General features: G+C 49.4%; 7 protein-coding genes and 2 non-coding genes across 9 annotated transcripts; 5 read left to right on the forward strand and 4 right to left on the reverse strand.

Annotated features, from left to right (window-relative positions):
• Window position 1: 1 nt before the first annotated feature.
• Window positions 2-6,104, reverse strand: SPPG_08143 (uncharacterized protein). Its single transcript, XM_016756299.1, has 5 exons — window positions 5,405-6,104; window positions 4,977-5,302; window positions 2,685-4,909; window positions 2,452-2,609; window positions 2-2,381 (listed from the first exon to the last, which is right to left on the reverse strand). Exons 1-5 carry the CDS (start codon window positions 5,729-5,731, stop codon window positions 123-125), a joined length of 5,295 nt encoding a protein of 1,764 aa, XP_016604596.1. The 5' UTR covers window positions 5,732-6,104; the 3' UTR covers window positions 2-122.
• A 426-nt stretch (window positions 6,105-6,530) lies between these two features.
• SPPG_10192 lies at window positions 6,531-6,602 on the reverse strand. Its single transcript has one exon. It is a non-coding gene; the product is annotated as a tRNA-Gln (tRNA).
• A 561-nt stretch (window positions 6,603-7,163) lies between these two features.
• On the forward strand, window positions 7,164-13,109 carry SPPG_08144 (uncharacterized protein). Its single transcript, XM_016756300.1, has 10 exons — window positions 7,164-7,582; window positions 7,657-8,926; window positions 8,986-9,651; window positions 9,720-10,082; window positions 10,149-10,519; window positions 10,575-10,754; window positions 10,830-11,115; window positions 11,178-11,342; window positions 11,409-12,167; window positions 12,232-13,109. Exons 1-10 carry the CDS (start codon window positions 7,386-7,388, stop codon window positions 12,913-12,915), a joined length of 4,941 nt encoding a protein of 1,646 aa, XP_016604597.1. The 5' UTR covers window positions 7,164-7,385; the 3' UTR covers window positions 12,916-13,109.
• A 98-nt stretch (window positions 13,110-13,207) lies between these two features.
• Window positions 13,208-13,279, forward strand: SPPG_10193. The gene has a single exon. It is a non-coding gene; the product is annotated as a tRNA-Gln (tRNA).
• A 19-nt stretch (window positions 13,280-13,298) lies between these two features.
• On the forward strand, window positions 13,299-16,304 carry SPPG_08145 (uncharacterized protein). The gene is made up of 2 exons (XM_016756301.1): window positions 13,299-13,809; window positions 13,882-16,304. Exons 1-2 carry the CDS (start codon window positions 13,608-13,610, stop codon window positions 16,065-16,067), a joined length of 2,388 nt encoding a protein of 795 aa, XP_016604598.1. The 5' UTR covers window positions 13,299-13,607; the 3' UTR covers window positions 16,068-16,304.
• A 536-nt stretch (window positions 16,305-16,840) lies between these two features.
• SPPG_08146 (uncharacterized protein) lies at window positions 16,841-18,126 on the forward strand. The gene is made up of 4 exons (XM_016756302.1): window positions 16,841-17,141; window positions 17,198-17,356; window positions 17,420-17,738; window positions 17,801-18,126. Exons 1-4 carry the CDS (start codon window positions 16,967-16,969, stop codon window positions 17,868-17,870), a joined length of 723 nt encoding a protein of 240 aa, XP_016604599.1. The 5' UTR covers window positions 16,841-16,966; the 3' UTR covers window positions 17,871-18,126.
• SPPG_08147 (uncharacterized protein) lies at window positions 18,006-18,887 on the reverse strand. The gene is made up of 2 exons (XM_016756303.1): window positions 18,592-18,887; window positions 18,006-18,537 (listed from the first exon to the last, which is right to left on the reverse strand). The coding sequence occupies exons 1-2, from the start codon at window positions 18,716-18,718 to the stop codon at window positions 18,131-18,133; spliced, it is 534 nt and encodes a 177-aa protein (XP_016604600.1). The 5' UTR covers window positions 18,719-18,887; the 3' UTR covers window positions 18,006-18,130.
• Window positions 18,888-19,817: 930 nt separating this feature from the next.
• Window positions 19,818-23,825, forward strand: SPPG_08148 (uncharacterized protein). Its single transcript, XM_016756304.1, has 6 exons — window positions 19,818-19,974; window positions 20,035-20,709; window positions 20,777-21,601; window positions 21,674-22,072; window positions 22,129-22,636; window positions 22,702-23,825. Exons 2-6 carry the CDS (start codon window positions 20,115-20,117, stop codon window positions 23,741-23,743), a joined length of 3,369 nt encoding a protein of 1,122 aa, XP_016604601.1. The 5' UTR covers window positions 19,818-19,974; window positions 20,035-20,114; the 3' UTR covers window positions 23,744-23,825.
• Window positions 23,745-26,675, reverse strand: SPPG_08149 (uncharacterized protein). Its single transcript, XM_016756305.1, has 6 exons — window positions 26,611-26,675; window positions 25,959-26,550; window positions 25,265-25,898; window positions 24,493-25,040; window positions 24,004-24,436; window positions 23,745-23,943 (listed from the first exon to the last, which is right to left on the reverse strand). The coding sequence occupies exons 2-6, from the start codon at window positions 26,148-26,150 to the stop codon at window positions 23,876-23,878; spliced, it is 1,875 nt and encodes a 624-aa protein (XP_016604602.1). The 5' UTR covers window positions 26,151-26,550; window positions 26,611-26,675; the 3' UTR covers window positions 23,745-23,875.
• Window positions 26,676-27,325: the final 650 nt, after the last annotated feature.

Genomic DNA, 27,325 nt, shown 5'->3' on the forward strand with positions numbered 1-27,325 from the left:
TTCATGACACACGAAACTCAAATATAAATAATTGTGCACAGTCTATGGCATAGGGTAGTATCCCAGCCAATACTTTATGTTTAAAAAAAAAAGCATCCATAAATCAAAGTCACAACTCAACCCTAGCCGTGCTCTCCACCATCATCTTCTTCACCACCACCACCAGGACCCGCTCCTTGTCCTGATATCTTTCGTCTCGCGACTCTCCCCACCACACTCTCCCGGGCACCAAAACCTCCACTCCCCGGGTCCTCTGCACCCATCTCCCCAGCCGCAGCGCCGCCTAAAGCATCTGCAACACCACTGGATCCCCGATGTATGACTTTAGCCTGGCTGGCAAGTGTATGTGCATTCGCTAACCGCTCAAAAACGTCCCCTCCGCTGCCAGGTCTCGAGCCAACAGGAGGAGGCTGATGCGTAGCCATTCCACCTCCACTGCCCGCAACGCTGCTCCGTCCGCTTGCCGTGCCTCCAACACTGCTACTACTGACGACATTTAGAAAAGGTGGGGGTTGTACAGTATGGTCGTCGTTTTCGAATGCTCGGAAAGGGCCACGGGTTGGACTGGCGGCTTGGTTCAAGTATCCTCTTTTCTTTGGGGACGTGCTTGGACTCCTGTTGCCCTTGTTTGTGGTTGAGGATCGCGGACTATCTTTCCCGTAAGTCCAACTGGGGCTCCTTCTCCGTCGCGCTGCGTTAGATGCACTCGCACTAGAAGACTTGGTCCCTGATCCGCCAGCTCCTTCTGCCATCATTGCAGAAGCGGACATGCTCACACTACGTGGAGACGATACTCCGTCTCGACTCGGTGGTTTGTCGTGCCGTGTTGTTCGACCTCGTTCTGAGCCGGTCGTGCTGCCGGCTTTGGACGATGTAGACCCGGATCGCTCTCGCGTGGGTGTCCGTGGGACGGCTAGGGAGGGTTTTGGAGTCGCGGGTGCAGAACTCACTCGTCCTGGTGACGACGGTTCCGGTTCCGCTCGGTTTTCCTTTCCAGCGTCATCCTTGACTTGTCCATCCTTATCACTTGCCTGAATTCCTCTCAACAGCTCATGCCCCCCTGGAGCCCCTTTTAGCCACCACACCATGCGATCTCGTAATGACATGTTGGCCAGATCGACAGCTTCGTCTTTCTTCTCTTCCCCTTGAACATTACTCGCCGAGATGATTTCCTGCTCGCTGTTACTCCTCGGTGAAGCCGTCAACTCGCCCAGTGGATGCCGATCCTCCTCCAAATCAAAGACCTCAACATCGTCTCCTGTCCGGTCATCGAGCACTTCTTCACTCGCCCAAAGCTCTTTTGAGACAAGCTCTTCTAGAACTGCGTGCTGCTTGGCTTCACCGGCATTCAACATGGGCTCAGAGATCGATCGCAACATGCCAGCGTTCTCCTTCAGAAAGGAGATTTGCTGCTGTTCCTTCACCCGGCGACGTTCCTCCTCACGAGCGTCCTCCAGTCTCCTCTGGAATTCCATGGCGGCTTTTCTGGCAGTTTCACGGCACCTCTCCAGATTCTCGGTCAACTCCTCAATCTTACTATCCCGCTCCTGGACCTTCACCTCTCCTTCTTCAAGCAAGCACCTGACTTCAACAAGATCCTCCAAGCACATCTCTGCAATCGCTTCCAACTCATATGGATCAAGCGACCGTATGATATTCGTAGCATTTTCCCATCCAACATCCACGTCAGGTGTTAACGACGAGATGCTAGTTGAGGAAGATACGAGACCCTCTTGCCCTGCGGGTTGTCCTCCCAATCTTGCCCTTCTAACCAGTTCCTCAACCCTGGATATTCGATGTCCAATCATCGCAATCTCGTGATCCAATACTCCTAATCTCTCATCCATATACTGGGGTTTCTCAGGGTCAAACCGTCCCGTCGCCTCCTGCTCAGCACGCACGCATCGTTCTCGCTCCGCAACCAACTCCCGCTGCTCGCCGACCAATCTATCCCGTGAGACCTTCAGTTCGTCTAAAGCCTTTTGTGCTCGTCGAACAGCAATGCAGGATGCAAGTTCCTTTTCCAACATTTGCTTCTTGAACTGGGCACGTACATTGACTGGGAGATGGTTGGGGACATCACCGTCATCCAACCCAATATCTGACGGTAGCTTGGTTTCAGGAGAAGATTTGTTGGTGGATTTGGCGTACATGGATACGGCTCGTCGGTTCGAGGATGATCCGCTACTTCCTGGTCGTGATGAATCGATTGGAGCCGTAGACACTTTCCATGTTCCGCTTCGTCGCTTGGGAGACATACTTCCGCTGGACCCACCGGATTTCGAGATTCGGTTGGGGGTACTGGTTCGCTTCAGTATCTTCATAACGGAACGTCGATTAATGTTGTGTATTTCGTCGCTGCGGCGCTGCAGAATCAGGCGCTGAAAGCGAGAGGCAGCGTCGTGAACATCTATCCGGTACACATAGTGAAAGGAAAAGTAGATTACGAACCTGCATCTGGTTACGACTTTGCTCTAGTTTCTTAACCAGATCGGCAGCCTTTTTCTCCTTGCGCTTCAAAATGGCAATCTGTCGCTGACTTGTCATTTCCAATGCCCGGCTCTTTTCCCTCTCTTTTTTGAGGTCTTTGAGCATGCGTGCCTTCTCCGCTGTGGATCATGAACAAAAAATTCGTGTCAAGCTATCTCTTTCTAGCGGCTATCGCAATGAAACCAATCACAAACCTTTCATGCTAGCAATCGTGTCCTTCAAACCCTTCATCAAGCCCTCATCCTTGCCCTTCCTCTCATCCCTGGCTCTCGTATTCTCTGCCAACTTTCGCCGGAATTCGTCAATCTGCTTCTCCAGCTGCCGCTTCTTGTCTTCATATCGCTGTTTGATCGCCACAGTCCCTTTTTTCTCCTCCTTGCGTTCGCCACCCTGCATTCGCTTCAACGCTTGATCACGCTCCTTTTTGGATTGAAGTAATTGCGTTTGAAGATCCCGAAGTTTTTGCTCATAGGCTGTTTTCATCGTTTCGTATTCGGCGTCGCGATGCTGTATTCGTGAGACGAGCTTTTCGTGTTCAGCAATGTCCGCCTGGATTTTAGCAATGACAAGGAACATGTCTGATGTGCTTGAATCTGGTGATGTTGAAGATGCTTCGTCTGTTGCTTCGTCCAAGGCTGTTGACTCTTCGAAATCCTCTGCTACGTTGAGCGAAGATGATTCCCAAACCACAGAGTTCGTCCGGGGTACCCCATACAGCCGTGGCCCAGGTGATACTCCATCGACCTCACCTGCATCCTGTGATTTTGACTGCTTGAGCATCTCATCTACATCAGGATTATCCTGTAGCGCCTTCATTAGCCGTCTTTCCTGTCCACCTTCGTCTAATGTCTCCTCTTCCTCCCGGCATACTTCCTTGACTTGCCGTTGTAACGGTCGACAAGGAATACCAAGTTCAGCATCGGCCTCAGCATCTGCTCCAATCTCTTCCGCACTGAAAAGACGCCCGTCCCCACCTCTATTAGGAGCTGTGAACGCATTGCGTCCGCCTTTGCTTTTGCCGCCCAGCTTTGCCACAACATCATTGTACCATGTGAGCTTATCCTCCGCCTCTGAAAGACGGAATCGCAAATCGGAAATGGTGCGCACGTAGCTTTGTATAATTGGATGGGCGGTGAGCTGCTTCTTGTAGGCGGATTGTAGTGTCTGAGAATCATTTTCAGCGAGATTCGGTGTTGCTTCAGGACTGAGGGGGTCATTTTCGGGAATAAGCTTGCTAGTATCGTCAGGTTCATCACTGCCAACCTCAAAACTTCGTTCCGGGAAGGATTCTGTTGACGGAGAGCGGACGATCTCGCCTTTAGCCTCTCCCCAAACTTTGCGCAGCTTGACACCACCGTTCTCCTCTTCCATATCTCGCCCTTTCCGTTTCATACTCTTATTTCCAGGTAGAAACATACGACTTCGTTCTACAACCGCCCGATCCCGTTGCACAATCGTATCGGCCAACTCCCTTCCAAGCTCTCTGCATCGATCTTGCAATCGAAAACAACGAAACTTTAGCCGCTCATTTTCGAACCGTATTGCATCTCGTTCTCGCTTTGTACGGTCCATCTCTGCGTCGAGTTCTCGTTCTCGTTGTATTCGCATCTGCAATTCTCGCTCCCGGAGTGTACCCGAAACTGTCTGTCTTTGATTCGCTAAATAACTCGCATCAAATGCATCACCACCCGTGGTGGATACCCGAAGAGAGCCTCCCGGCCCACCATCTTGAATGTCCGCTTTCAGCTGAGCAACTGTCGCGCGCAATATCCGGACCTCCCTCTCCAAAGCCAAAGTGTTCCCCCCTCCAGCCCATTCCTGGTTAATCACCACCTTATTTTTTATGTTCCTCGCTCGATTCGCATAATTTAAAGTGTTGACTGTTTCGCCGTAGTTGGTATCACTGGGACTCACACAGGCGAGCATCAATGTCTGGCTATTTCCACCCAAACTGTCTTGTAACATTCGGGTAAGTTTGGAATCCCGGTATGGAACGTGAACGTGCGCGGACTTTCGGGTATCGTCGCCTAGGGCAGAGATCACATTCCCAAGGGCAAGTAAGCCTTGATTAATTGATATTCCCTCCTTTTTCCTATCTCCCTCAGCGTTTGTGCGTTTGAGACGTTCGGATCCCGCCAAATCAACAAAGTGAAATTTGGACAAGAGATGCTGGAAGGAGCCGTCTGGGTGTGTTGTGGGATCCACCGATGTCGGCGTGAAATGCTCCTCACCCTCTTGCTTTGTGATTTCCTCCAAGGGACTTTCCCCGCTCGCACCGTCACCATCCTCCTCTGCGGTGGAACGAGGCACCCATTTCTGTTGTTTTAAAATTACGCTAAAGATAGCATGACTTCGAGAGGACGAAGCATTCATGTCGGTTGATCCAGTCGTTCGGCAGAGTGAGCCCTTTTCAAGGACACTACCAAATAGAGCATATAAAAATACGTCCCAGTCGATACACTGCACATCAACCTGAGCAAACGTACCTCAAGAGCTCCTCCGGTGAGGATACAGCCTGCTCCTTTACCCCATACCACATAATTTTTCCCGCTCCATCCTCTCTAATCGACAGACCACCCCAGCCAGTCGTACCCTCTTTAGGTCGCGCATTTAGCAAGTCTACAAGTTCTTCGTTATAAAGTTCTAGGAACGAAACAAGCACTTCGTATTTGAATCCTTCGGGACTGGCTGCTGCCTGTGCTTGCAGTCTATCAAAGAGATGATAGATGGATCTAGGTACGATGCCCTGATGCTCTGGATCTGCAACCGCCTCCAAGCCGGTGCCCATCGAATAAGTTTTTCCAGATCCCGTCTGCGCAAAGTCGCGAAGAGCTTTAGACTTTTGCTCGACAAGTAATGACAGATCAAGCTTGATCTACTCATCAAGAGGTGTCGCACCAATACCATTGCTTACCTGTCCATATGCTAATACAGTTGCATTAAATCCCTCTAAAAATCTGTCGACGAGAGGCTTTACACAATCCCGGTACACCTCCTCCTGCGTACTAGCCGTATCGAACACATGGTCAAAGGTGAAGGCCTTTTGTTGATGCTGTGGTAAAGAGGCCATCGACGTCGAAAATCCAAACGAGGTATCCGCTCCACCACCGCCAGTCGGTCCTATTGTTACCTGAGGTATTCCGACGCCCATGAAGCTGATACATTCTTGAGCATTTGCAAGAACTTCTTTTGCATTGAGGGGCCGGACTCGAAGCGCGACTTTGACGGAGGTGGAAGCCATTGTATATCCAGAGGGAGAGAGTGTATGAGGGAGGGCAGTGTTTGGTATACGACAAAGCAATAGCAAGTCAAGTTGCTACAGAACCGTCAAATGCCGGTCTGTGCTGTACGACCACTCGTCTTAACGGACCGGTCGTGGAAAGTCACAACAAATCCTTTCTAATTCTATAGCGTCCAAAGGGCACCCTGCGTCTAACAGCTTTTTTCGTCCTTTCACTCGGATGTCTCGTCCATTGACTCGTGTGCCTTGCGATTCAAGCGGTGTCCCAAAATACTCCAAAATGGCAACAAGCTGTGAGATAATGTCCCCCTCTGGGCATGCAGCTCTCGTCTCCGTAATTTCCACCCCCAAGGATCACCACCAACGAACAAGCCGATATTCAACGTGTCCGAACACTTTCGAACGTGATGTTTACGGGAATACAAAATAAATGACTGTGCCATACCGGAGCTCAAAGTCAAATTGGAACACTTTAAACGTTTTTTGTTATTTGGGTGAAGAGTGAATGCAAAATGAGTGTTCATGAGCATTGAACCAATGGTAGCAAGTAGAGAGAGAGTTATTCAGATGGATATTCTGTGTGTAGCGGTGGATGAACACTTTGTTGCTGCCAAGAAACAAGATCCACATCTAAACGAGTGCCATCAATGGTGAACCCAATCAACAAACGTGTTGGACTTGTGTGTCGTCCTCCCCAAAGCGTCAAATATGTTTAAAATGGAGAAACATCTTCCACCATTCCAAGGCATGAACTTCAATGCAGCGCAAGAGTAGAAAAAGAAAGCTGATGATCAACGAAAGGTCCCACCGAGAATCGAACTCGGGTCGCAGGATTCAGAGTCCTGAGTGCTAACCGCTACACCATGGAACCACGGGGCATCTTGTCGACGCAAAGGCATCTCCATTTGGTGTTTAGCCAAACGATGAGAATCCAATCAGCAATTGTTCCCTATCTCATGAATTCCTCCTTCCCGGATCTTGCGAAACCAAACTGGCAGAGGAACGACATTGCATGGAGTATTAAGTGTACCAACTGCTGGCTCTTCCGGTGGTCATGTAAATTCCAACTTTACTATAAAACAAGAAGCCTCGTAAACCTCCGTCAAATCGCATGCCCTCGATACTCACCGACAACTTGACCTACTGAAGATCCAAATAAACCTCCTTCAAAATCATGTGGAAGCTACATTTACGACTCAGTGAAAGGCAGTTGCGATTGGGCAACTTGCAGACGGGCGCTTCCCAATCAGATAAGTGTTCCGTCCTCTTGAAGCAAATCAGTCGGAGGTCGGTCTAGTGCTTAGAATCTTAAATCCGATTAGAATGCACTAAAAGCTGCAATTAAACCAAAATAGGAAAGTGGAGGTGGCGTTGTCGCAAGTCACCAAGCGATGAACAAACTGGTGCTGGTGCCTGCTTGTGACCCAGTAGGACAGAATCACATTTGAACACATCATTGGCATTTGCAAAAACTACCCATTGAGCGGTGATTTGGACATGAGCACATGAACACCTCTTAGAACTTTTTCTCTTGTACGTATCGGTTGCACTGGCTAAAGTGTCGAACAAGTAGCCTTCCCGCCCACTCTATTACTCAGCGGCAACGTCAAACAGCCTTGCTTTTCCGTGAGATATTCCCAATCTTTCATTCCCGATGGCCGACACGGGCTATCGTCCAAGGGAGCCGCCGCGCATTCTGAACAGGAATGCTAATGGCTTCTTTGACCCTGCGGCCGCGGATCCACCACCGGCAACACCTGAAAGTAGTAGGAGCCGAGAAAACGTTTACCCGTCCGTTGCTGCTCGTATCCCCACATCCAGAAGTAAAAGTAGAACGAGGGATCCCAACAAGTAAGAATGCCTTATTTGTCTTTGTTGAATCTTTAAAAGCCTTGACCAGAATCCACACTCTCCGCGGGTCACAGTCCCAATTCCCCATTATACAGTCCCAACTCCCCACTCAGCCCAGTGCCCCCGCCTTCCCGTTACTATCAATCCAGCAGCACTGGCAGTAGTCCGCCCCGTTCTCGTCGACCATCCGAGGATAGCTATGCAAATGGTAACCGGCGACCGCCACCAGAAGGCGTCGTGTCAGTGTATGAGAACGATCGCGAGCGACGACGGCCATCAGCAGACTCTGGCTCATCACGTTCAAGTCCTAATTCGTCTCGACGTCCCAGCCTCAGTGGTGACCATCCTCCTCGCAATGGCTCATTGTTGAGATCAGGTAGTGGGGCCAGTATAGGAAGTCGAAGCGGCAGTGATGAGCAGCTGCTCCGCAGCGCGACGACGAAATCCTCGACCAGAAACTACGGAGAGCGTGAGCGGGATTATGATTCTGGTCCTTCCCGATCTTTTACTACCAGGGAACCATCTTCGCGTGAAGGAGAGCGCGGCCGAGAGAGGGAGACTGAACGGTCTCGTACACGGGAGAGCCCTCTAAATCGCGCTTCAGAACGTATCCCTGACAAACTAAGTAGACTTGCAGCAGCACCGTCGAATAGACATACCACGGAACCCGCATCGGCATCAGCATCAGCGAGCTTTGATGATATGCTCAAAGCCTTGGATGACTTACACACCAAGACCGCAGCGAATCCACCGCGCTCATCCCCTCTACCACCGGAGACCGCGAATGACCGAGGCTCGGATAGACCGAATAGCGGTCGAGCATCTAAAGACTACGAGCTAATGACGGCTAGCTTGGACCAGCTGATAGACAACACACGCAAATCCGTGCCTTCATCGGCCACTGGGACACTTGGAAGGGAGGCTGAGCGGAGAGAACGAGACAGGCAAAGAGCAAAGGAAAAAGAACTTGAAATCCAGCGCGAGAAGGAAAGAGAGAAGGAGTTGGAGAGGGAACGAGAAGTGGACAAGGAACGGGAGAAAGAAAAGGCGAGGGACCGGATCAGGGAGAAAGAGAGGGAAAAAGAACGTGGAAGGCAGCGTGAGCGCGACGAGATCTTGGTAGCGGAGCAGGCTGATGCTGAAAAAACCGCCCAAGCGGACAGAATGGAAGCCCGGGAGGTGCAGCGGAAACGCAAAGAGCAGGAACGTATTGAGGCGGAGCGTCGAGACGCCGATAGGAGAGAATTGCAAATGATTGCAGAAGCTAGACAGCGAGAAATGGCGGCAGATAGACAAAGGGATGCTACCAGAATCAGGGAACCCGATGGTCGTGCCGATGAAAGTGTAAGGAACTTTTGAGTTGCTCGCTGCGACCTTTGTACTGATCCTATAAACATTTTCAGATCATCGTACGCGACTATGTTAGTGCGTTGATGATGACCCTCCGCGCCGACACGAGTTACCCAAACCCCGATGATTTCGCTACTCCAGACGGTTATGCAATATGGGAGGACACACTGGGCATGAGCTATTCTGAAGTTCTTTGTGAGCTCCTCAAAGCACGATTCATTGATAAGAAAGGGAAGCAGGAAAAGAAAGAGAAGTCTCAGGAACCAACCGTCATACAGCTTTTCTTTAAAATTGTCGAAGCCCGCGGACTCGTAGCCAAAGAAGGCCGAAGCCGTGATCCGTACTGTACTATTGAGCATGGCAATATTCCAGATGATGGAACCGAAGAAGCGCGAAAAGCGGACAAGGAGCGCAAAGACAAGGAGGTTCTGCAGACTGACACCATTAAGGGCACCACGAATCCGAGATGGAACGAGCACGTGAATATCCCTGCTAAAGCGCTGACGGATAAGGTGATGGTGTCCGTGTATGATCGTGCAAAGGAGCAGTTCTTGGGTCGCGTCAAGATTCCGTTTAGCGAATTGATACCAATAGCGGCCAGGGATGGCTATGTAAAGAAATGGTTCCGACTGACTGGATTGGGCAAGAAGGAGAAGGATAAGTACGTGGGTGGAGAAATTTTGATCGAAGCAGCAATCAAAGACGATGGAACCTCAGGGGTATGTGTTCTGCGTAACTGAGCATGTGGTTGCTCTCCTCACCTGTTTCGTGTTCTACCATCACGTAGCCTAGTGCCAAGCGTCCCAAGCAGGATCCAATTGCTGCTCTGCAATCTGCCATATCTGCAACGGATCTCGACCTTCGCGCCTTATACAGAACCCTCCTCCGAGCGTGCTTGATTTTGGATATGAACATGCTTGGAAAACAAATCAATGAGAAGACACAGCGTCTACTTTCAGAGGAAAGCAAAGCCCTTTTAACTATCCTTGGACGAACGTGGGGATTGAGCGAGGCCTTCATGGTTATGGCGTACCTTCAATTGCTGTTTGAAAAGTACAAAGTGTATGAAATTCCGCAGAGTGCCCTTCTTGACGCTTTTGAAACCCTAAAGGAAGATCTCAAGAAACGCGGATGGCTGAGCGAATATGAGGTGCAGTTCATTGGTTTATTTGTTTAGGCTCAAAGTGCTTACTGGCATTATTATTGACTTGTTCAGAGACCCGCCGTCCTTGAGCTTTTGGCGGATATGGACGAATATTACCGAACACAGATCACAAAATACAAGGAGTTTTTCCCTGAAAATAAGCCTAAGCAAGCTCTCGCTACCACCATTCTTATGCTCCGTATGATCTTCAAGAATCCGCTCTATCGACAGAGTCATCCTGATAAACCAGAAAGCTTCCGTGATGAATTGCGCGGTATGCTCACGGAAGCCGCCATCGCCAGATACGAAAAGCTGAAGGAGTTGACTACACCCTTTGACACGAATGATTTGGAAGCGGTTATTGAGGGAATCAACAAACTAGCGGAGATGGTATCTGAAGAGATCGAAGCTGATGGAAAATGGTATAGAAAACCATTCGAAAAGTGAGTATCAATTTGAAAAGCCGTCATCGTTTATAGCACTAACGACGTGATTTAGGGAACTGGATATAGTCCGACTAACGGCGGAAAACTATCTCAAATACTTTGTACTGACGTTGGAGAGCGCGTCGGAAGACATGGCGTCTGATGTAGCCGTGAAGTCTGCTAGCAAAAGTGTGTTTGAGTTGTACAAACGGGTCAGAGTCATGGATGAGCGTTACGCCAAAATGGTTCCTGGGTACGTATCTTACAGGACCTGCGATATGGTGATTTCTTGGCAACGTCCAATATTCACGTTTACTGTTTTTATCAGACTCAAACGTATGTCGATGAATGCGGGCTTCAATGTTGAGAGATGGTTTGCCCCGTTCGTGCAAAAATGGCTGGAACACCTCAGCGATCGCACATTGGAATGGGTTTCTAACGCTGTGAAGGCGGATAACTTTGAGCCTCTTGCGGACGGTGTGGGACAAGGACAACATCATAGTAGCAGTGTGACAGATCTCTTTTCTGCTGTATACCAGGAACTGGCCTTTATTAATGATCTCGGGTGGAGTGATCGGGTACAGAATGCTGGCTTTATGCAAGGTTTTGCAAAGGTATGTTCCGTGGCTCTTCATGGTTCCTATACTACAGGCAACTGAGCCTCGTTCTTTTAAAGTCCGTCAGCAAGGCCATTGAGCAGTACTGCGATGCTATTGCCTTGGGTGAGATTAAGGCCGACTCAGCAGGAACGGCTTGGCAAGGATTGCTTCAGACAGCAGCTAACGTTGGTGCCATCGGCGGCAAATTTGGAGCAAATGGACCTCGCGATATTGCCAACGAGGTAAGAATGTCCAGTGTTTTACGTCAGTCTCCACGGCTGCTACTAATCGGTTAAATGTTTGTCCAGTCCTGTGTAAAGCTCTGTAATATCGAGTATGCAATGTCCAAGCTCGATGATATGTACAGAGTGATGAACGTACAGGAATTGACCAGTATCATACGACGACATCGGGCTGCGATGGCTGCAGAGAATGGATCATCAGCGGTCTCATCTGAGGATAACGAGATGACCGTTAAGGGTGCATTCAAGATTCAGTTGTCTTACGCAGAGAACCTGAAGCCGTGCAACAAGAACGGGCTGGCGAATCCGTACTGTATTGTGAGAGTCCCAGACGGTACTGTTGTCCCTGTCGAGGAACCTCCCAGCATGTCACCATCTAGTGTGCGTGCTTCATCCACCAGCTCGTCATCAAGGACAAGTACGGGATCAAGCAGCGCGGGACCGACTGTTTTGAACGGCATTCAATGCGAACTGGCACGTTCCCGCGCAGTTAGTGACACAATCAACCCAACTTGGGATGAAACATTCCAGGTCATCTTGCCACCGGTGACGAAATTAGAAGTTGCTGTTCTTTCCAAGAACATGCTCACAGCAGATGAGATTGCTGGTAAAGCTGTTGTGGATCTGTCTCGCGGCACGCGGTTGAGGCGTAAGCTTGGTGATCATCAAACGCATGATGTATATGTCGAAATGGAGCCACAAGGTCGTGTGCTCGTGCGGTTTACGATGGAGGGCGCGGACGAGGACGTTGATTTCTGGTTTAGGAGGAGCAAAGAGAAGTTGGGGAGAACCAGGGATGATTTTGTCAGAGCTTTGACTGGAAAGGTGAGCATTGTCCACAAGGGCGACAAACAGGCGTTGAAAAATTCTGACAAAGTACTTTTACCAGATCATCCCCTACGCAAGAGAAGAGATTTTGAAGATTATCAAATCTCACGAAGCTGCGCCTTTACCTTCCAAATCCTTCTTCTCGTCCCTCACCACTGCTGTTCAGTATTCTGACAAGACAGCATCCGGTGCATCGATTGACGAGCGCGTCAGTGTCCAAGACGCGGACGCGGCGCTGGAACCTCTCACAGAGTACCTGAACAAAAACCTCGGTACTTTGGCCGACTATCTCTCGGAGCGCATGGCACAAGAAGTCATCCGACGCTGTTGGGATGAGGTCGTATCCATCATTGAATGGTCACTTATCCCTCCACTGTACGGCCCTATTGAGCGGGACCGTCGCGTCCTTAATAGACGTCAAACTAGTATGGCCACATCCATCCTCCGCATCCTCAAAGAATTCTTTTACGCCGACGGTCAAGGTGTACCCCTTCGTATGCTGGAAACCCGTAAGCACAAATACCTAGAGTCTCTCTTAGACCAGTACCACGCCGACATAGGACGGCTGAAACGGGAATATGAGTTGGACTTGTTAAAAGGACGCGACCGAGAAGTCATCCTACGATTGGTCCGAGTCAAGGTTGAGAAGGAATTAGATGGCACTAGTGCGAATGAAGAGCGGGAAGAGGGCCGCAAGTGGATTGAAACGCAGCTGGCAAGACGGAAGGAATTGGTTAGACGATGATGATGTGCGTGTTGTGAATGGGCAGGAGGGATTTTTGTAATTTTTGTCTTTTTTTTCGTCGCATGTTCTATGTAGTAGTAGTAAGGGCTGGGCCGATTGTATTGGATCCAGAATTTATTAGGAGATTCTTATGGTCTACTGTAGCGGTTTATATGTGCTCATTTTATATGGAGCAGTTTTATCATTTTACGATATTCAGTGGTTGAACTTAGCAATTATCGATTTGGTTGTAGGCCGCAAGCCTTGGTTCTATATAGAAGCATGAATTTTTACCCCTGCAGGGGAAATTACTGGTTCCATGGTGTAGCGGTCAGCACTCAGGACTCTGAATCCTGCGACCCGAGTTCGATTCTCGGTGGGACCTTTGGTATGTTGTGCGCCGTATTTTTTTTGAATGCCTAAAAGTGATATTCCTCGTTCAGTTTGCCAACGACTTGCGTTTTGTATTGATCCTCCTTGCCTACATTGTGTATAGTGCTAGGGAGCTGGATTGAGCCAGCTTCGTAGCGTTTGCAAAGGGTGTCGAAGAAAGCCGCGACACGGAGTTACTGCGCTCCCAATTTTCGTGGAGTTTTGAAAGACCCAGTGCGCAGTAGGCAAACAGCTTGTTCAACATCATTGCCTTCCACCCAGAGGGAAATCCCCTCTGGTACACCTCCCGCCTCTTTTCCTAGAGCATTCCTTTTAGAGTCATGTCAGAACCAGCAGAGCAACTAGAGCAGCTGCTCCCCACACCAGCACAAACACCCGTGGGGTCCCCAAATCGACTAGCCAGAGGCGCACAACAACCTTTGGATTCAAACAGAGTATCACTCTATTGCACTTGGTGCTTGCGCATAGCAGTTGTGCTTACTTTTGGGAGCTTGTTAGTACGGTTATTTCAAGTTGGGTTTGGCAAGTACTCACTGCTGCTTGGTACATGCGTCGGTTGTTATGGCCTTCGAACTCATTCTTTTGACAATGCAGTTGGTAGATATCGAGGCTCGTGCGACCCAGCGTTGGCCGACGGTCATTGGGAAGGATCGCCATCACCTAAAGCAACATGGCTCCCCAATTCATGTTACCTGCATCCGTATACTCGAAAAGAAACCACCACATGCCTTGCGAATTCACGAGTCGTCTTTGCGGGTGACTCGACGGCTCGGGATGTGTTCAATGCTTTGCGAGAGAAGATTGGGGCTGATATAGAACAACCTGACAAGCACGCGGATGTGTTTGTTAAAACCAAGGAAAATATCGAAATGCAGTTTTACTGGGACCCTTTTTGGAACCGGACCGATGTGTTGAGCAAAGAGCAGCATTATGGTGGACGCAACGAAGGTGGATACGAGCATGTGAATGCCTTGATGGTTTTCTCGGCTGGACACTGGTTCATGAAGCATATGGGAGAAAGTGGGTACGGCCAATTTGGACACGCTTTGGACGAAATCTTGGATATGGTGGCGTCCCGGGGACATGAAAAAGGAGCCATTGCGGACATGGTTGTCGTGCGACCTGTGAATCCCGTCATTCCCGCTAAACTGATTCCAACTCGGCGAGCGATCTCAAGGAGCAAGGTGGATGCTTACAATGCCTATCTACGGAAAGTGATTGGACAACCACGGGTGATCGAGGATATACATGTCCCGGAGTACGTGGAAGCGCTATACAGGACAGCGGCACAGCATACCGCGGATGGACTACATTATGATAAGAGGGTGCTGTTGAGCGAGGTGGAAATGTATCTTAATAGGCGATGCAATCCCATTTTGTTTGCCAAAAGCCCGGCGGGGAAGGCGACGTGCTGTGTAAACTACGCCAGCATTGGACGGAGGCAATGGGCCACTGTTTTGGGCCTCGGCTTTGTGGGGTGTTTAGGATGGGCTTGGCGCTCCTTTGGGTCAGCGAGTCAGGGAGATCGGTCCCGTTTGAAAAGACTGATGGAGGTGGGCTTACCAAGTGTGGATCTGTCCAAGGATTTGGCAATCCTGGCGTTGGGTCTCCTATACATGCTCATCGTCGACCGAACCGCCTATCTCCCCAAAATCAACAAATTCTTTTCCATGCCCGCCTTTACGTTCCTCACCCTCCTCTACCTCGTCCCTGGATTCCTTTCTCTCACACCCCGAAAGGACACAACCTTCCTCTCCCGCTATCAAACCGATGAGTGGAAAGGGTGGATGCAACTCGCTATCCTCATCTACCACTACACAGGCGCGAGTTCGCAACCCGTTATTTACGCCTTTATCCGGTGCTGCGTAGCTGGATATCTCTTTATGACCGGATACGGTCACTTTATCTATTTTTACACCAAAGCAGAGTTTGGAATTAAACGGGTTGTTAATGTCATCTTGCGATTGAATCTATTGAGCGCATTAATGGCGTATACGATGGACAAGGACGTTTTATTTTATTACTTTGGACCAATGGTGTCGGTGTGGTTTGGTGTTGTCTACCTTACGATGAGGATTGGACGGGCATGGAACAATCGTCCCGGGTTTGTCCTGGGCAAGATTTGCGCATCCGGCGTGCTGTGTGCGATTTTGATGCAGGAATGGTTTTTTCAACCTTTCTTTAGTGTTCTTGGTGCCGCAACGGGTGTCGAGTGGGACGCGCGGGAGAGCGTGTTCCGTTTGGCCTTGGATCGGTGGATTGTCTTTGTGGGGATGGGTGTGGGTTTATGTGTTCGTTATTTTAAAAGTGGTGCCGTGGACGTGGCGAGGTACCGGACACATGCCATCTGGATATCTGTTGCTGCTCTGGCCGCCTACACCCTATTTGTCGCTTTCCTTCAGTCGAAATTCGTCTATAACAGCTACCACCCTTACGTGTCCCCTATCCCCGTGGTAGCTTACACGATCCTCCGAAACAGCCCCATCCTTGCTTTGAGAACCAGTGCCTTTTTTGAATGGATCGGCAAGTTCTCGCTCGAACTCTTTTTGGTTCAGTACCATGTTTGGTTGGGGGTGGATACAAAGGGACTTGTGGGACTTGGATGGGGTGGGAAATGGACAGGGTTCCTTGTTCTGGGGGTGGTGTTTTTTGGGGTAGCATACACTTTGGAGGGGATTTCTGGGAGGCTGGTCAAGGCTTTGGCGACGGGAAACTGGACAAGCGCTTTGGGGAGAACCGCGCTGGCATTGGGGGTTATGATTTTGATGAACTGGACTTGATGAATGTTGCGTAGACTAGATATGGGATTGTAGCTTAATTTAGTGTAGAGGTGACAGAAACTGGCACTAGCTACTACACCAGGGGATAGACTGGCGACAACCCGGTTCGGAAAAGCCAAGTAATTCCCTCCTTACAACCAACCAACTACTACTAGGCCCAATGACACATGCAATACATAATGGTTGTTCTAACCGGGTAACTAAGCCCACCACACGAGAGAAATCCTACTAAGCCCTTGATTCCGAAATTCTTTAGTCGGAGGATGTTCAGATACTAAGGTAGATCAGAATTAGACTGGGAATACACATGGGAAAATACAAAGATAATGCATACCTGCAATCGTTGCAGCATAGTAGTAGCAGCATTTACAAGGGGTTATGTTGTATTTGTCAGGAGGGCGAGGTCCTCGGCACCAGAGTGGCATTCTCATGGTGGACTGAGATGTGTTGGGCAGATGCTTGTGTCGAGGGATAAAGAAACAAGAGGGAAGAGGGACAAGGGGGGGTTTATATAGAAAACTGAGTGGATATATTGAGTCATGGGAGCGTCATGCAGGTGGCAACTGCAGAATATTCCTCTCATAGATGGCTGCAAGGGATAGTAATTGCACCATTCATGGCTGCACATATTGGACCCATTTTTCATGATGGAGCATCTCTGTGGGCATAGTTCATTTACCTAAATCGAGGGAGGCATCTTGCATTTCATCTCATTCGATCCAGATAGATGCAGTCTGTCACAGTCTTTTACACACACGATGTATTTACGAACTGGACATTTACTGATTAATAAGTAACTGAGATGAAATTGATCATGGCCCCAAAGGGCCGAAATCAATCTTAATGATACCAGATCCGATGCAAACGATATCACAATCCATCTTCAACAGATTTTCAACATGCTCCGCACACACCCGCCTCAGGATATTGTCGTCACCTACGGTCCGGGCCACTTGAACTCCAAATATATACCAGATGATCCTCAGCACGAATCAGTCTATCGAATGGTTCAAGAAGATATCCCTGAACCACTCTTCAAGTCCAAATATAATGGAAAGATTTTGAAGTCCGCTGGTATGTTAGGACTTTGTGGGTAACATATTTGTGATCGCTAAAGATTTGAGATATAGAATCGTTTCCGCGACTGGCAACGGACAGTGGGGAATGTCCGAATGTGCCTAAAACGGTGCCGGTGACCTCCACCGGTTTGTACATTACACCTGGCAGCAAAAGTGGACTAAATGAGAGGCAGAAACCTGTGGGTAGCCCTGGGACGAATGCGGTTAAGAGTGAGAGTCATTCGAGGTTTTGGCCAAGTTCGTGATGTTATATCTTTACGATTTTGTACATAGAATCTAAGATCCCGACCCGCACCCTCGATCGCAGCACGCCCACAAACCCAAACCCACGCAGCGCCCCCGCAAACTCAAACCCACGCAGCATCTCGGCGAACACAACTCCACGCCGGACACCCATCCAAAATAAAGCACGCACAACACCACCCCGCAAAACACCTCTCCAATCTCGTACTCCAATCAAATCACTTCCCAAAAAGCCACCCACTCCACCACCCGCCTCTCCACTGGAGCTCTTGAAAAGACGACACAAGAAGCTCGAAGGATTGTATATGAAGCTGCCCATTGCGAGCGATGTGCCCTCTGCGATCCGGAGGTTCGTATCTGTTAGCATTTCAGCCTATCCCTAACCCCAAATCTAATTCTAAATTGATATAGGAAAGTGGGGTTGGAAAAGGAGCTTGAGGAGCTTGAACGAGAGATCGCGAGATTGAACATGGTGCAGTGATTGGAACGGTTCCCTTGGACGTGATCAAGGTTCGGCGTGTTTGCTCACATGTGGGCGTTGTACGTTCCGTGAAGTCGTGACAGGCTTGGGTCCGGAACAAGATGACAATAGTAAATAATAATCATTTTATTTATCGTCGTCATTCCCTCTAAGATAAAATGTATGCAACATGCATTCTATTGTAAATATGGATGTTCGGTGTCATTCTGTCAATTAGTGCATATATGCAATAATCTGGACGTTATTCTATCCTCTATTCTCTACATGATCAGGACACTGTGATCTGACAAGTTCTCTAAGCCATGGTTGTGATGTTGGGCAGGAAACTTGTGTGGGGTTGGTGGAGGTTGCGTGCCAGATGGTGCAGTCCTGTGATCATGCGTAGAAGGCGGGTGGTACGTGGGATGGCTTGGGACATGATAGGAATGAGTAGTCACATCAGGAGAAGGCCCGTACATTACAACCTCCTTGCATGTATTCTCTTCATGATTTGACGTAGGAAGGTCAACGCCTTTGGGTGCAGGTGAACCCATGATTCGCGGACGGAAATACTTTGGATATCGTCGCACGAGGGTAAGGAAGACGTCTAGGGCACCTTCACCCAAGAAGAGGAATTGAAGGACGATCCAGCGGAGTGCTGGAGAGGATATCGTTTCTGTCGCAAAGTCTAAAGACCCTGGTCAATGACCGGCTCGCCAGCGTATATCAGGAAAGGACATACCAACGTTCCCGACTCGTCTTAGCCCAGCCATCAATGATGCAAGAAGGAGGCAATCGACAAAAGCTGGAATAAGCCGAGGCATGACTGGCAGAAGGGCTTTGATGACTGCTTGAACGTCTGATAGCATGAACTCTCTCAGCGACAAAGAATGGGACACTACGAATGAGTTGAGCAGAGGAACGAGTTTTTATCCGCCTATACATGACGCCAAAACCATGTAGCTCACTGCCGATACTCAAGGAAACAAATTGAAACGCCTCCACTTTTACCGCTAGGGACGAGAGTGTGCAAAAAACCTGCAGCTTTTGACGCGTTGAAAGCTGATTACGTACGCAGTGTTCTCCACCAAATTCATCTTAAGACCACTAACGATACCCACTACTATTTCGACTTTGGACGGCAGGCCGTTGCCACCGGCCACTTGCATTGGAAGGTTGGAGTGCAAAATAAAGGAAATTGAGAGTGGAGGTCCCAAGAGACGGAATCTGGGAATAGAACAGTAGTTGGCTCTTTTTTCGTCGATGGGCTTCCCGTTTTTTTTTTTTTTTTTGATGCTTTCCGGGGTTAGGCCCAGGGTTTAATTGAAAACATACAGTGTTCTGAGCTGGTATGTCACAGCACCACACTTGCTCAGGTTCAAATCGACGACCGTCAATAGAAACGGGAATACCCTGGCCATCCCGCACATTGTTTGGAGCTGTAGTCAAGTTGCATGCAAAGATCCACTCTATCAAGGTGAACAACTTTTTCTGTAGATATTTTAAGCGCATTCCTAGCGTAGATGGACACCCGTCCCAATTTTTTAATGGTGTACAGTACATGGAAAAGAAGATGCACGAGTGAATCTGGCATCAAGGCAATATGCTTACAGCACGTACAGCAGGCTAAAAGCGAGGGTTAGACTTACCAAGTGATTAGCGTCGCCGCTTTAGTATGCTCCCATCTCTGAGTACAACCTCAGAGTACAACTTTTGGCGCTGAACGAGTTGAGCATGGATGTGTGTAATGAAGGACCGACATGCAGGCGTTTAAAGACTATGCCAGAGTTTGAGCACCTGCCCTTTGTTATTTTGGGCATTTTCAATGATGCTGCAACCCATAACATTTCACAAGAGAATCCTTGACGATGAAATGCAATGGTCGTTTTGTTTATACTTGTACGATCACGTGGATTCTTGTCGCCAAATGGAACACCTTCCGAGTGTAGGATCGACACTCCGCTTCTGCGTAACCAGTTCTTTCTTTGCAGGATACCCGCCAGACTAGAGACATTTTCGGTTCGCTACTTTGCGTCCGCAAGCGTCTGGCTAGGCAAAACCGAGTCTGGACAGACTTTACCAAGTTGTTTGACGAGGCGGAGTTTGTAACCTGAAGTGATGACTGGTAAGCCGCCGAAGCGCCTCCGTATGCAACCATTGTTCTGACAGAATGGTCGCCTGGTAGAGGGAGCACTCCGCAAGCCAAGTTACAAGCATAGACCGTTCAATGCAGTCACATCTCGCAACTCAACAACGCTCTGAACCATGACCACACAGCATGTTTCCGCCACGACCTACACACACCGCCCTACCCGGGCTCAAAGTACATTACCCCCGCTCCCAACCAAGAAACAACAGCGCTCCCACTCCGTTATTATACCCCTCGCGCTCTGTGTAGCCATACCTTACCTTCGGAGGATGCCGCTAAAGGGACGCATGGAAGGCTGGCAGTTTTTCCTGGTGTTGCTTGCTGTGGCTTTCGTTGGGGGCGCTTGGAGTTGGGGGTTTGGGTGGAGGAAGGGCGAGGGGATGGAGATAAAAGACGGGAAAGAGGGGGAAAGTGAGGATGAGAGGAAGCCGTTGTTGGAAGAGGAAGAAGAAATTGTGAAGCCGAGCGGGAAGGCGCCGGGAGGGGATGAGGATAAGGCTGAGAGATGCTCCAACCTTGATTCCTCGCTTTGCCCAAGTTCAGAAGCAGACATAATTACACCGACACCTCTTTCTAAATCTATGACAGATGCGACCATCGAGGAGCATCTGCAACAAGGCAACATAGCTTCCGTCATCAGCAATGTGTCAACCATTAACGAGGACAAGATTGTAGAGAAACCTCGTGCTGGAAACGAGTTTGCTTTAGAAGGTAGAACCAAACCCCTCAATATTCTCTCTACTTGGGGTTTTAATCGTGCTGTTGGTTACCAATCTAGGACCCACATTTTCGATGGGGCGCAAGTTAGAACAGGTTCCACCTGCGTTGGACCGAACTGAAAGTTTCTCTGACGACTTTTGGAAGTCGGTTGGTCTCGAGACGACACCACCTACAGAAGATCGTGTCCATGATTTAGAGGTAGAGATAGAAAAGGAGAGTGAGGTGGTGAAACCTCCTGAAGAACGTGTCCCTATTGATGATGACCAGTCGGATCAAGCTTCCTCTGTAGAGCAGAAATCTGATGAGGATCTTGGAGATGATACCACGGAACAGATGGTTCCGACCACTCCGCGCCGATCAAGTTACCGTCCACTACCACCTTTACCACCAGATACCCCTTTGTCACATGAAAACGCACCAAAGGTCGAGCGTGACCCAAATAGTGATCGACGTCCCAGTCGCGGACATCGTAAAGAACTGCCGTCACCCCCGACTGGTCCCACCCCAACGGCGTCTCATACTGACCTCACATCTGACACCACCCCTCCCCTCCTCCCCACATTCTTGGACCTCCACAATCAAAACCTACCGGCCCTTCCACCGCTCTCTCAAGCCCACTGCAGAGCCCTTACCCGTCTGATTGTAAACCATAATCGTCTGACACAACTCCCAGACGCGGCTCTGGAACTCATGTCCGGTCTCCGCGTCCTCGATGTATCGGATAATGCGCTTGGGAATGTGCCTTCTGGATTGCGGTTCTGTAGAGAGCTAAGGGAGGTTTATTTGAGTGGAAATGGGATTGAGAGGATTGGGCCTGGGGACTTGGACGGATGTGTCGGGGTGGAGGTGTTGGGGTTGGCGCGAAATGGTCTTTTTGAGATCGGTAAGTTGAATGAGCATGTGATGAATGGCCGTGTGGTGGGGTTTGGAACTTAAAAGCTTTCACTTTTGCCAGCACCAAATGCATTTAAAAATCATGTGAATCTCCGCTTCCTGGATATATCCTTTAACCGTCTCCGCACCTTTCCCGCCTCGCTCGGCCTACACTCCTCTACTCTTCAAAAGCTCGTGTTAGACGACAATCCCATCGAAACAAGCCTCTTCCCCCTCATCCAACCCCTCCTCACCATCAATCCCTCATCCCAACCGCGGCCACCCCTCCGCGCCCGTCAAAGTTCAGGGAATTTCAAGGCACTTCTGTCCAGCATGGGACGAAAGCGAGAGGGGTCTGTTGGGTCTTTTGAGGAGAGTGTTGAGGAGGAGGAAGGTGATGGGCGAAGTATGACGAGCTTTGATAGTGGAGTAGCGGATTTGAGGGGAAGTTTGGTGAGGAGTCGAACGGCGATTGACGAAGGTAGGTCAGCGAGTTTGATGAGGCTCTTGACTATATTGTTGACTCTGGTCATATAGATTTCCGCACGCCCGAAATTGTTCCACGATCGTCTGTTAGCGAAACTAATGTCTTGGCTGCAGCCGGCCGTTCCAACAGCATTGCATCCCGAATTGCTTTGCGCCGCCTTCTGAATTATCTCCGGGACGTATGGGACATTAGCCTTGCCGAACAAGCGTCCCGCAAACTTCTCGCCACGACGGTCGCGTCCCCAGTGACGGAAGTGGAACGGTGCCTTGTCCCCGACGAATATGAGGAGGAGGATGAGGAGGACAATGATTCGACACGGACTCCTGGCTCCGAGTCACCTCCTTCAGATTCACCCCCTGTGCAAAAGAAGGCTTACTCTCCTGAGCGACGACGGCAAATTGCGAATGAGATTTTGTCGACAGAAAGGACATATGTGAAGGAATTGCAGGGACTGGTGGATGTTTATGTTGGGCCGTTGAGGGAGGAGGGAGTATTTGGAGAGCGGGAGTTGGGCGTTGTGTTTGGGAACGTGGAAAAGCTCTTGGAGTTTCACAAGAGGTGAGTAGTCTGGGTTGAACGGTTGGTTAGTTAGAATGAGGACTGACCGCGTACATCTCCTATAGTCACCTATTACCAGACTTTATCGCCAAAGCAGCTGACTCTACTCAACCGCTGGGCTCTGCGTTCCTGACCATGGGCCCTTACCTAAAAGCCTATCAGTCCTACTACAACAATTATGACTCTGCCAATGCATTTATCACCCATCTGGACGCTCTCAGTTCTTCATCTTCTTCGATAACATTGACTCAAGCACCAACACCGGCACCCCCTAAGCCGGCGGCGACAAGCGAAAAACCCAAACACGTCTCAAAACGATACAGACTCTTTTGCCAAAAAGCGAAAACAAGTCCTGCGCACGGTCCGCATCTCAACCTCCAATCGTGGCTCATTCTCCCTGTTCAGCGGTTACCCCGGTACAAACTCTTGATTGACGCCTTGTTGAACGCGACCCCGCCTACGCATCCAGATTTTGCGGCATGTCAAGAGGCTGCGTCACTTTTATCCAGAATGGTCCGGGAATGCAATGAATCTAAACGGGAATTTGAAGCCCTCGAAGGGGGATTAGGTGTCCTTTCTCGACTTCGGGTCAAGAAATTCAGCGTAGGAAACTTGGAAGTCAGTTGTAAGGACGCCAAGATGATGTGGGGGGGTACACTCCGAGTCCTCAAGTATGTGTGTAAGCCCACGGATTCATTGGACTTTATCACTGTGGTTGGAAAACGGAAAGTTTTTCCCGAACGGATTGGATCTCTTATGGAGATGCGAGTCAATAAACGTCGGAAGAAGCCAAAACAAGATTCCGATCGCATTCTTACATTGTTGGCTGAACACGGTCTCATTTCCACTACCCACGGCCAAGACTTTTCGTTTCACGTTATTGGGTCCCGCTTCTTTTGGTGTCGGGCTCATAAAGACGATACTGATCTCGACCTTGTTAAGTCAGTTGATGTGGATCGAATTTGGTGTGGAATGGTGTTCGCAGAGGGCGGTGTGGGGTGTGTGAGGGTGTGGGATGAGGGTGGTGTGGTGTATTTGGCTGGGAAGGATGTAAAGGCATTTGTGAAGGCTTTAGAGGGGGCTGGGGCGGCAGTGGGCGGGAGGTAAATGTAGTATATATCATTTCTTCAGTTTTTATTTTTCTCATTATATGTGTTCATTTCATTTTTTCTTTATATTTTGTGTATGTGAAATTGCGTTTGTGATAATGCCAACCGACAACTAACAAGTATGATAATACTAAAGTATGACCCAGACCGACAGAACGACCACGAGAACCGCAACACCCACGCTGGTCCATACTTGAGCTGTAGCAAGGGCATATCAGTACATAGTGTCACTCACAAACGCAAATGAGCGGAACGTACTATTAAACACGCCAAAAGCCCCGCTCTTGGCAGCCGTCCCACTTCCGGGCGTCGACGAACTCCCAGTCGCACCGGTCTGCCCTCCTGGAGCCGTCGTCGTCCCCGGTGCACACGGCTGGCACGTATGATAGCAATCCCCGGCAGGATACGTTGGCTGTTTCGTCGCATTGGGATGTTTCCATCCCAAATCCAACTCACAATCCGACGCCGTCTTGAATTTGCTTGGTCCGTAAAGAGAAACAAGACCTGCCAACGCACCCGTAAAGGCTGCATTGTAGTCTTGAGTAACTTCAGTGTATTCATAGTTTTGACGGTTATCTACGTAAGCATCCGTTGCTTCGGGTCCGCCTACAAGTGCACCGTAGAGGATGAAGCGGTTCGGCGTTGTCGAGGTGAGAAAATCATCGCCGATTACATTATTACTTTGTCCACGCTGTTTGAGGGTGAGTAGCGTTCATGATGAGAAACAAACGACATATGGGGACATACCATGGGATAATCAATGTAGGCATTGTAACTGCCCTTGTGGTAGGGTAGCTTGGGATAGTTTTCGCCAAATCCGGGGATCCATGACCGTCCGCAATCGCCCAATATGTAATTTATCTGTTGGACTGCAAAGTTCCGTAACTGGGTTACAAAGGCTTGATCACCCGCATTCTTTTCCAGAAAGTCTGCGTGCACGAGAGCAATGAATGCGACATTGGTTGCATAACGGAGGGCACCCCATTGCATGTAAAACACGAGCCCGCGAGGTGTGCGCTTGACTTTACCACCTGGTAGCCAGGCGGTGAAAAACGTACGGATGGTAGTAGCAAGGGCTGCGTCCTTTGTTAGCTTGTGCAGGAGAATAGCAGCCGCAATGCCCTTGTCGGACCACGAGTATTCGCTGTAGCCATCAATTTTGGCGAGGTGTTGTTGGGACTGGGTCAAGTAGGTTGCATCGTTGGTCGCTAGATGAAGAAGAACGGAGGCCAGGGAGAGTTCATCGTAGTAGCCGTAGGAGGGATACCATTGTTTGTAGTTTGCCCACCCAAAATCTGCGGAGTGGGAGATACGGTGAATTATTTTGTGATGGAAAAGCATAATGTGCCATCAGATGGCGTTATTAGGACTCTGGTCGGATGACCGCCCTCACTCCTTGTAAGAAAGTTGACATCTGGCGAAAGCCATACAAAGGTGACAGGCAGGAGTGCGTCACACGGCGATGGCTTCCCTTTTTGTTGGCTCATCCATCTCTGGGCCTGCTCTTTCACTCACTTACCATCAAAGACGCTTGCGTTGTAACTATTGAGATACCTCATAGCAAAGTCGTAAATCGTCTTTGCCATTTCCAGACATCGAGCAGCAAACGCCTCATCTACAGGTTTGAGAGCCAAGCTCGCTGCTGCCAGTGCGCTCGCATAATCGCCGGCAATGTCCGAGCATCCCTTGTTCAATGTGGCACTCCCTTCGCAGTAAAAGGCTCTTCTCCCAAAGTTCAGGGGAACCCACTGAAGGTACTCTTCTGGAGGTCCAAAGTAACCAAAGTCAATGTCAGTTGCACCGACTGCTGATACTCCGTAGACACCGACCAAACGCTCGTGGGTTGCGTTTTTCGAATACACGTTGAGAAGGTACTCTGCACCTTGCCTGACCCAGTCTATGGATTCCTTGTATTCATTGACTTGCTTAAGGGCATCGCCGTACTCGAGAACGTTCCATGCGAGTTGGAAAGCCGTAAAACCAAACGGGCCACCCCATTTCATAGTATTTGCTGCTTCGTACCATCCGCCTGAGAGGTCTTCTCCATACTGCCCCCGGCAATCTAGACACGAGTCTGAGCGCCAAGCGAGCCGCTGATACGGCAGTTTTCCTGAACGTTGAGCCCAGTAAAAGAGATACGATTTGTGAATGACCTGTAAAATAGAAGTCAGTATTGGTACTATAAAGGTCACACATGTTGGTTATGATATTACATCAACATAATCGTATTTCGGTTGAGCTGGAGCGACATAGGTTGCTGAATCAACGATCGGACCTGGCGGAGTGATCAAGTTTATTGGGGCGGGCGTTCCACTGTCTTCCCGAGAAGTGGTTCGCTGGGCCAGCGTGCCCACCCATACAGTCGCCGCGAGGGCACAATTTGTCCAAAACTGTAATGTCGGCATCCCGCGGAGTGTAAGTGGGTATTCCGAATGATACCGTTCGAATAAAACGCAGAACAAACAGCTTAAAGAGAAATTCGGGGAGCAGAAGAATACGATCTCACTATTTAAAGGTCTATATTTATGGTAACAGATTCCGATATTACAGCACCAGAAACGTGTCGCCCACTTGCGTCTTTTGAGCGACGATCCTTTTCGCCAGCTTGCCACACCCCAAAGAGCACCCGTTTAACCTTTTGCAACCCAGCCCACGGGGTTCTTTTTGCCTGTTCGTTCCTCTCCTTGCCCATGTCTGGCATACGGTTACGCCAGCACCGGCCTTTCGAAACACGGCATTTTGTTGTTCTTTTTTGGCACACTTTTCCGCCCCATGTCACACTTTTGAAGTTTATGGCATCTGTGGCTTGAATAAGCAGCCTCAGCGCGGAAAACCTTGTCCGAAAACTACAAAACCTTAACTCACGTGCCTACAGGGACGGTTTCAGCGCGCTTTCGGTTAATGTTTATGCTCAACGAGCGTGCTTTGTTAAATGGTTTGCAAATGGCGCCAAGCTCTTTGTCGATGGCTCTGCTCTTTTGTCTTTTCTGTCGTTGTCGATTTTTTGTCCTTTTTCCTGCTGATCGTAGCGTTGATTTCGTCTGCAGTGACGTACTTAATCCCCTTTTTCCCTTTTGGTCAGCTGCATTGGCCCGCCCATATCCTGAAAATCAAAACGGCACATGTGTTCTTTGATCGACATGTGCGGTGCCCGTGGCGACTTTTGCCTGCGCCTTTTTGTTGGGATCCAGCGCACAAAATGGAATTTGTTCGATAAGGGAAATGTAGAACAATTGGCCCTTTACATTTTTGCCCCTGGGTCAAAAAACGTTCTGTATTGGCAAAAACAGTTTGCCCAGCAACGTCCTTGCAAGTCCTGTGCACAGGAATCAGCCATTCAGGATTCGCAGAACATTGCCCTACGCGCAAAGATTGGGCGGGATTGTTCTGTTTTGGGTTGTAGAAGGTATCAACCTTCCTAGTGTTCTGAACTGCCATAAATACAAGTATGATCTCGTCAGGGAGGCAAGTGATCCACTATTCCATCAGGACATGAAGAATGTTCCGCCCTAAGAACCGCAATGAGCAGGAACGAAACGACGCACAGGTTCAAAGAAAGGATTCCCATCCTACGCCCATC

Source organism: Spizellomyces punctatus (assembly GCF_000182565.1).
Source record: "Spizellomyces punctatus DAOM BR117 chromosome Unknown supercont1.19, whole genome shotgun sequence".
NCBI lineage: Eukaryota > Fungi > Chytridiomycota > Chytridiomycetes > Spizellomycetales > Spizellomycetaceae > Spizellomyces > Spizellomyces punctatus.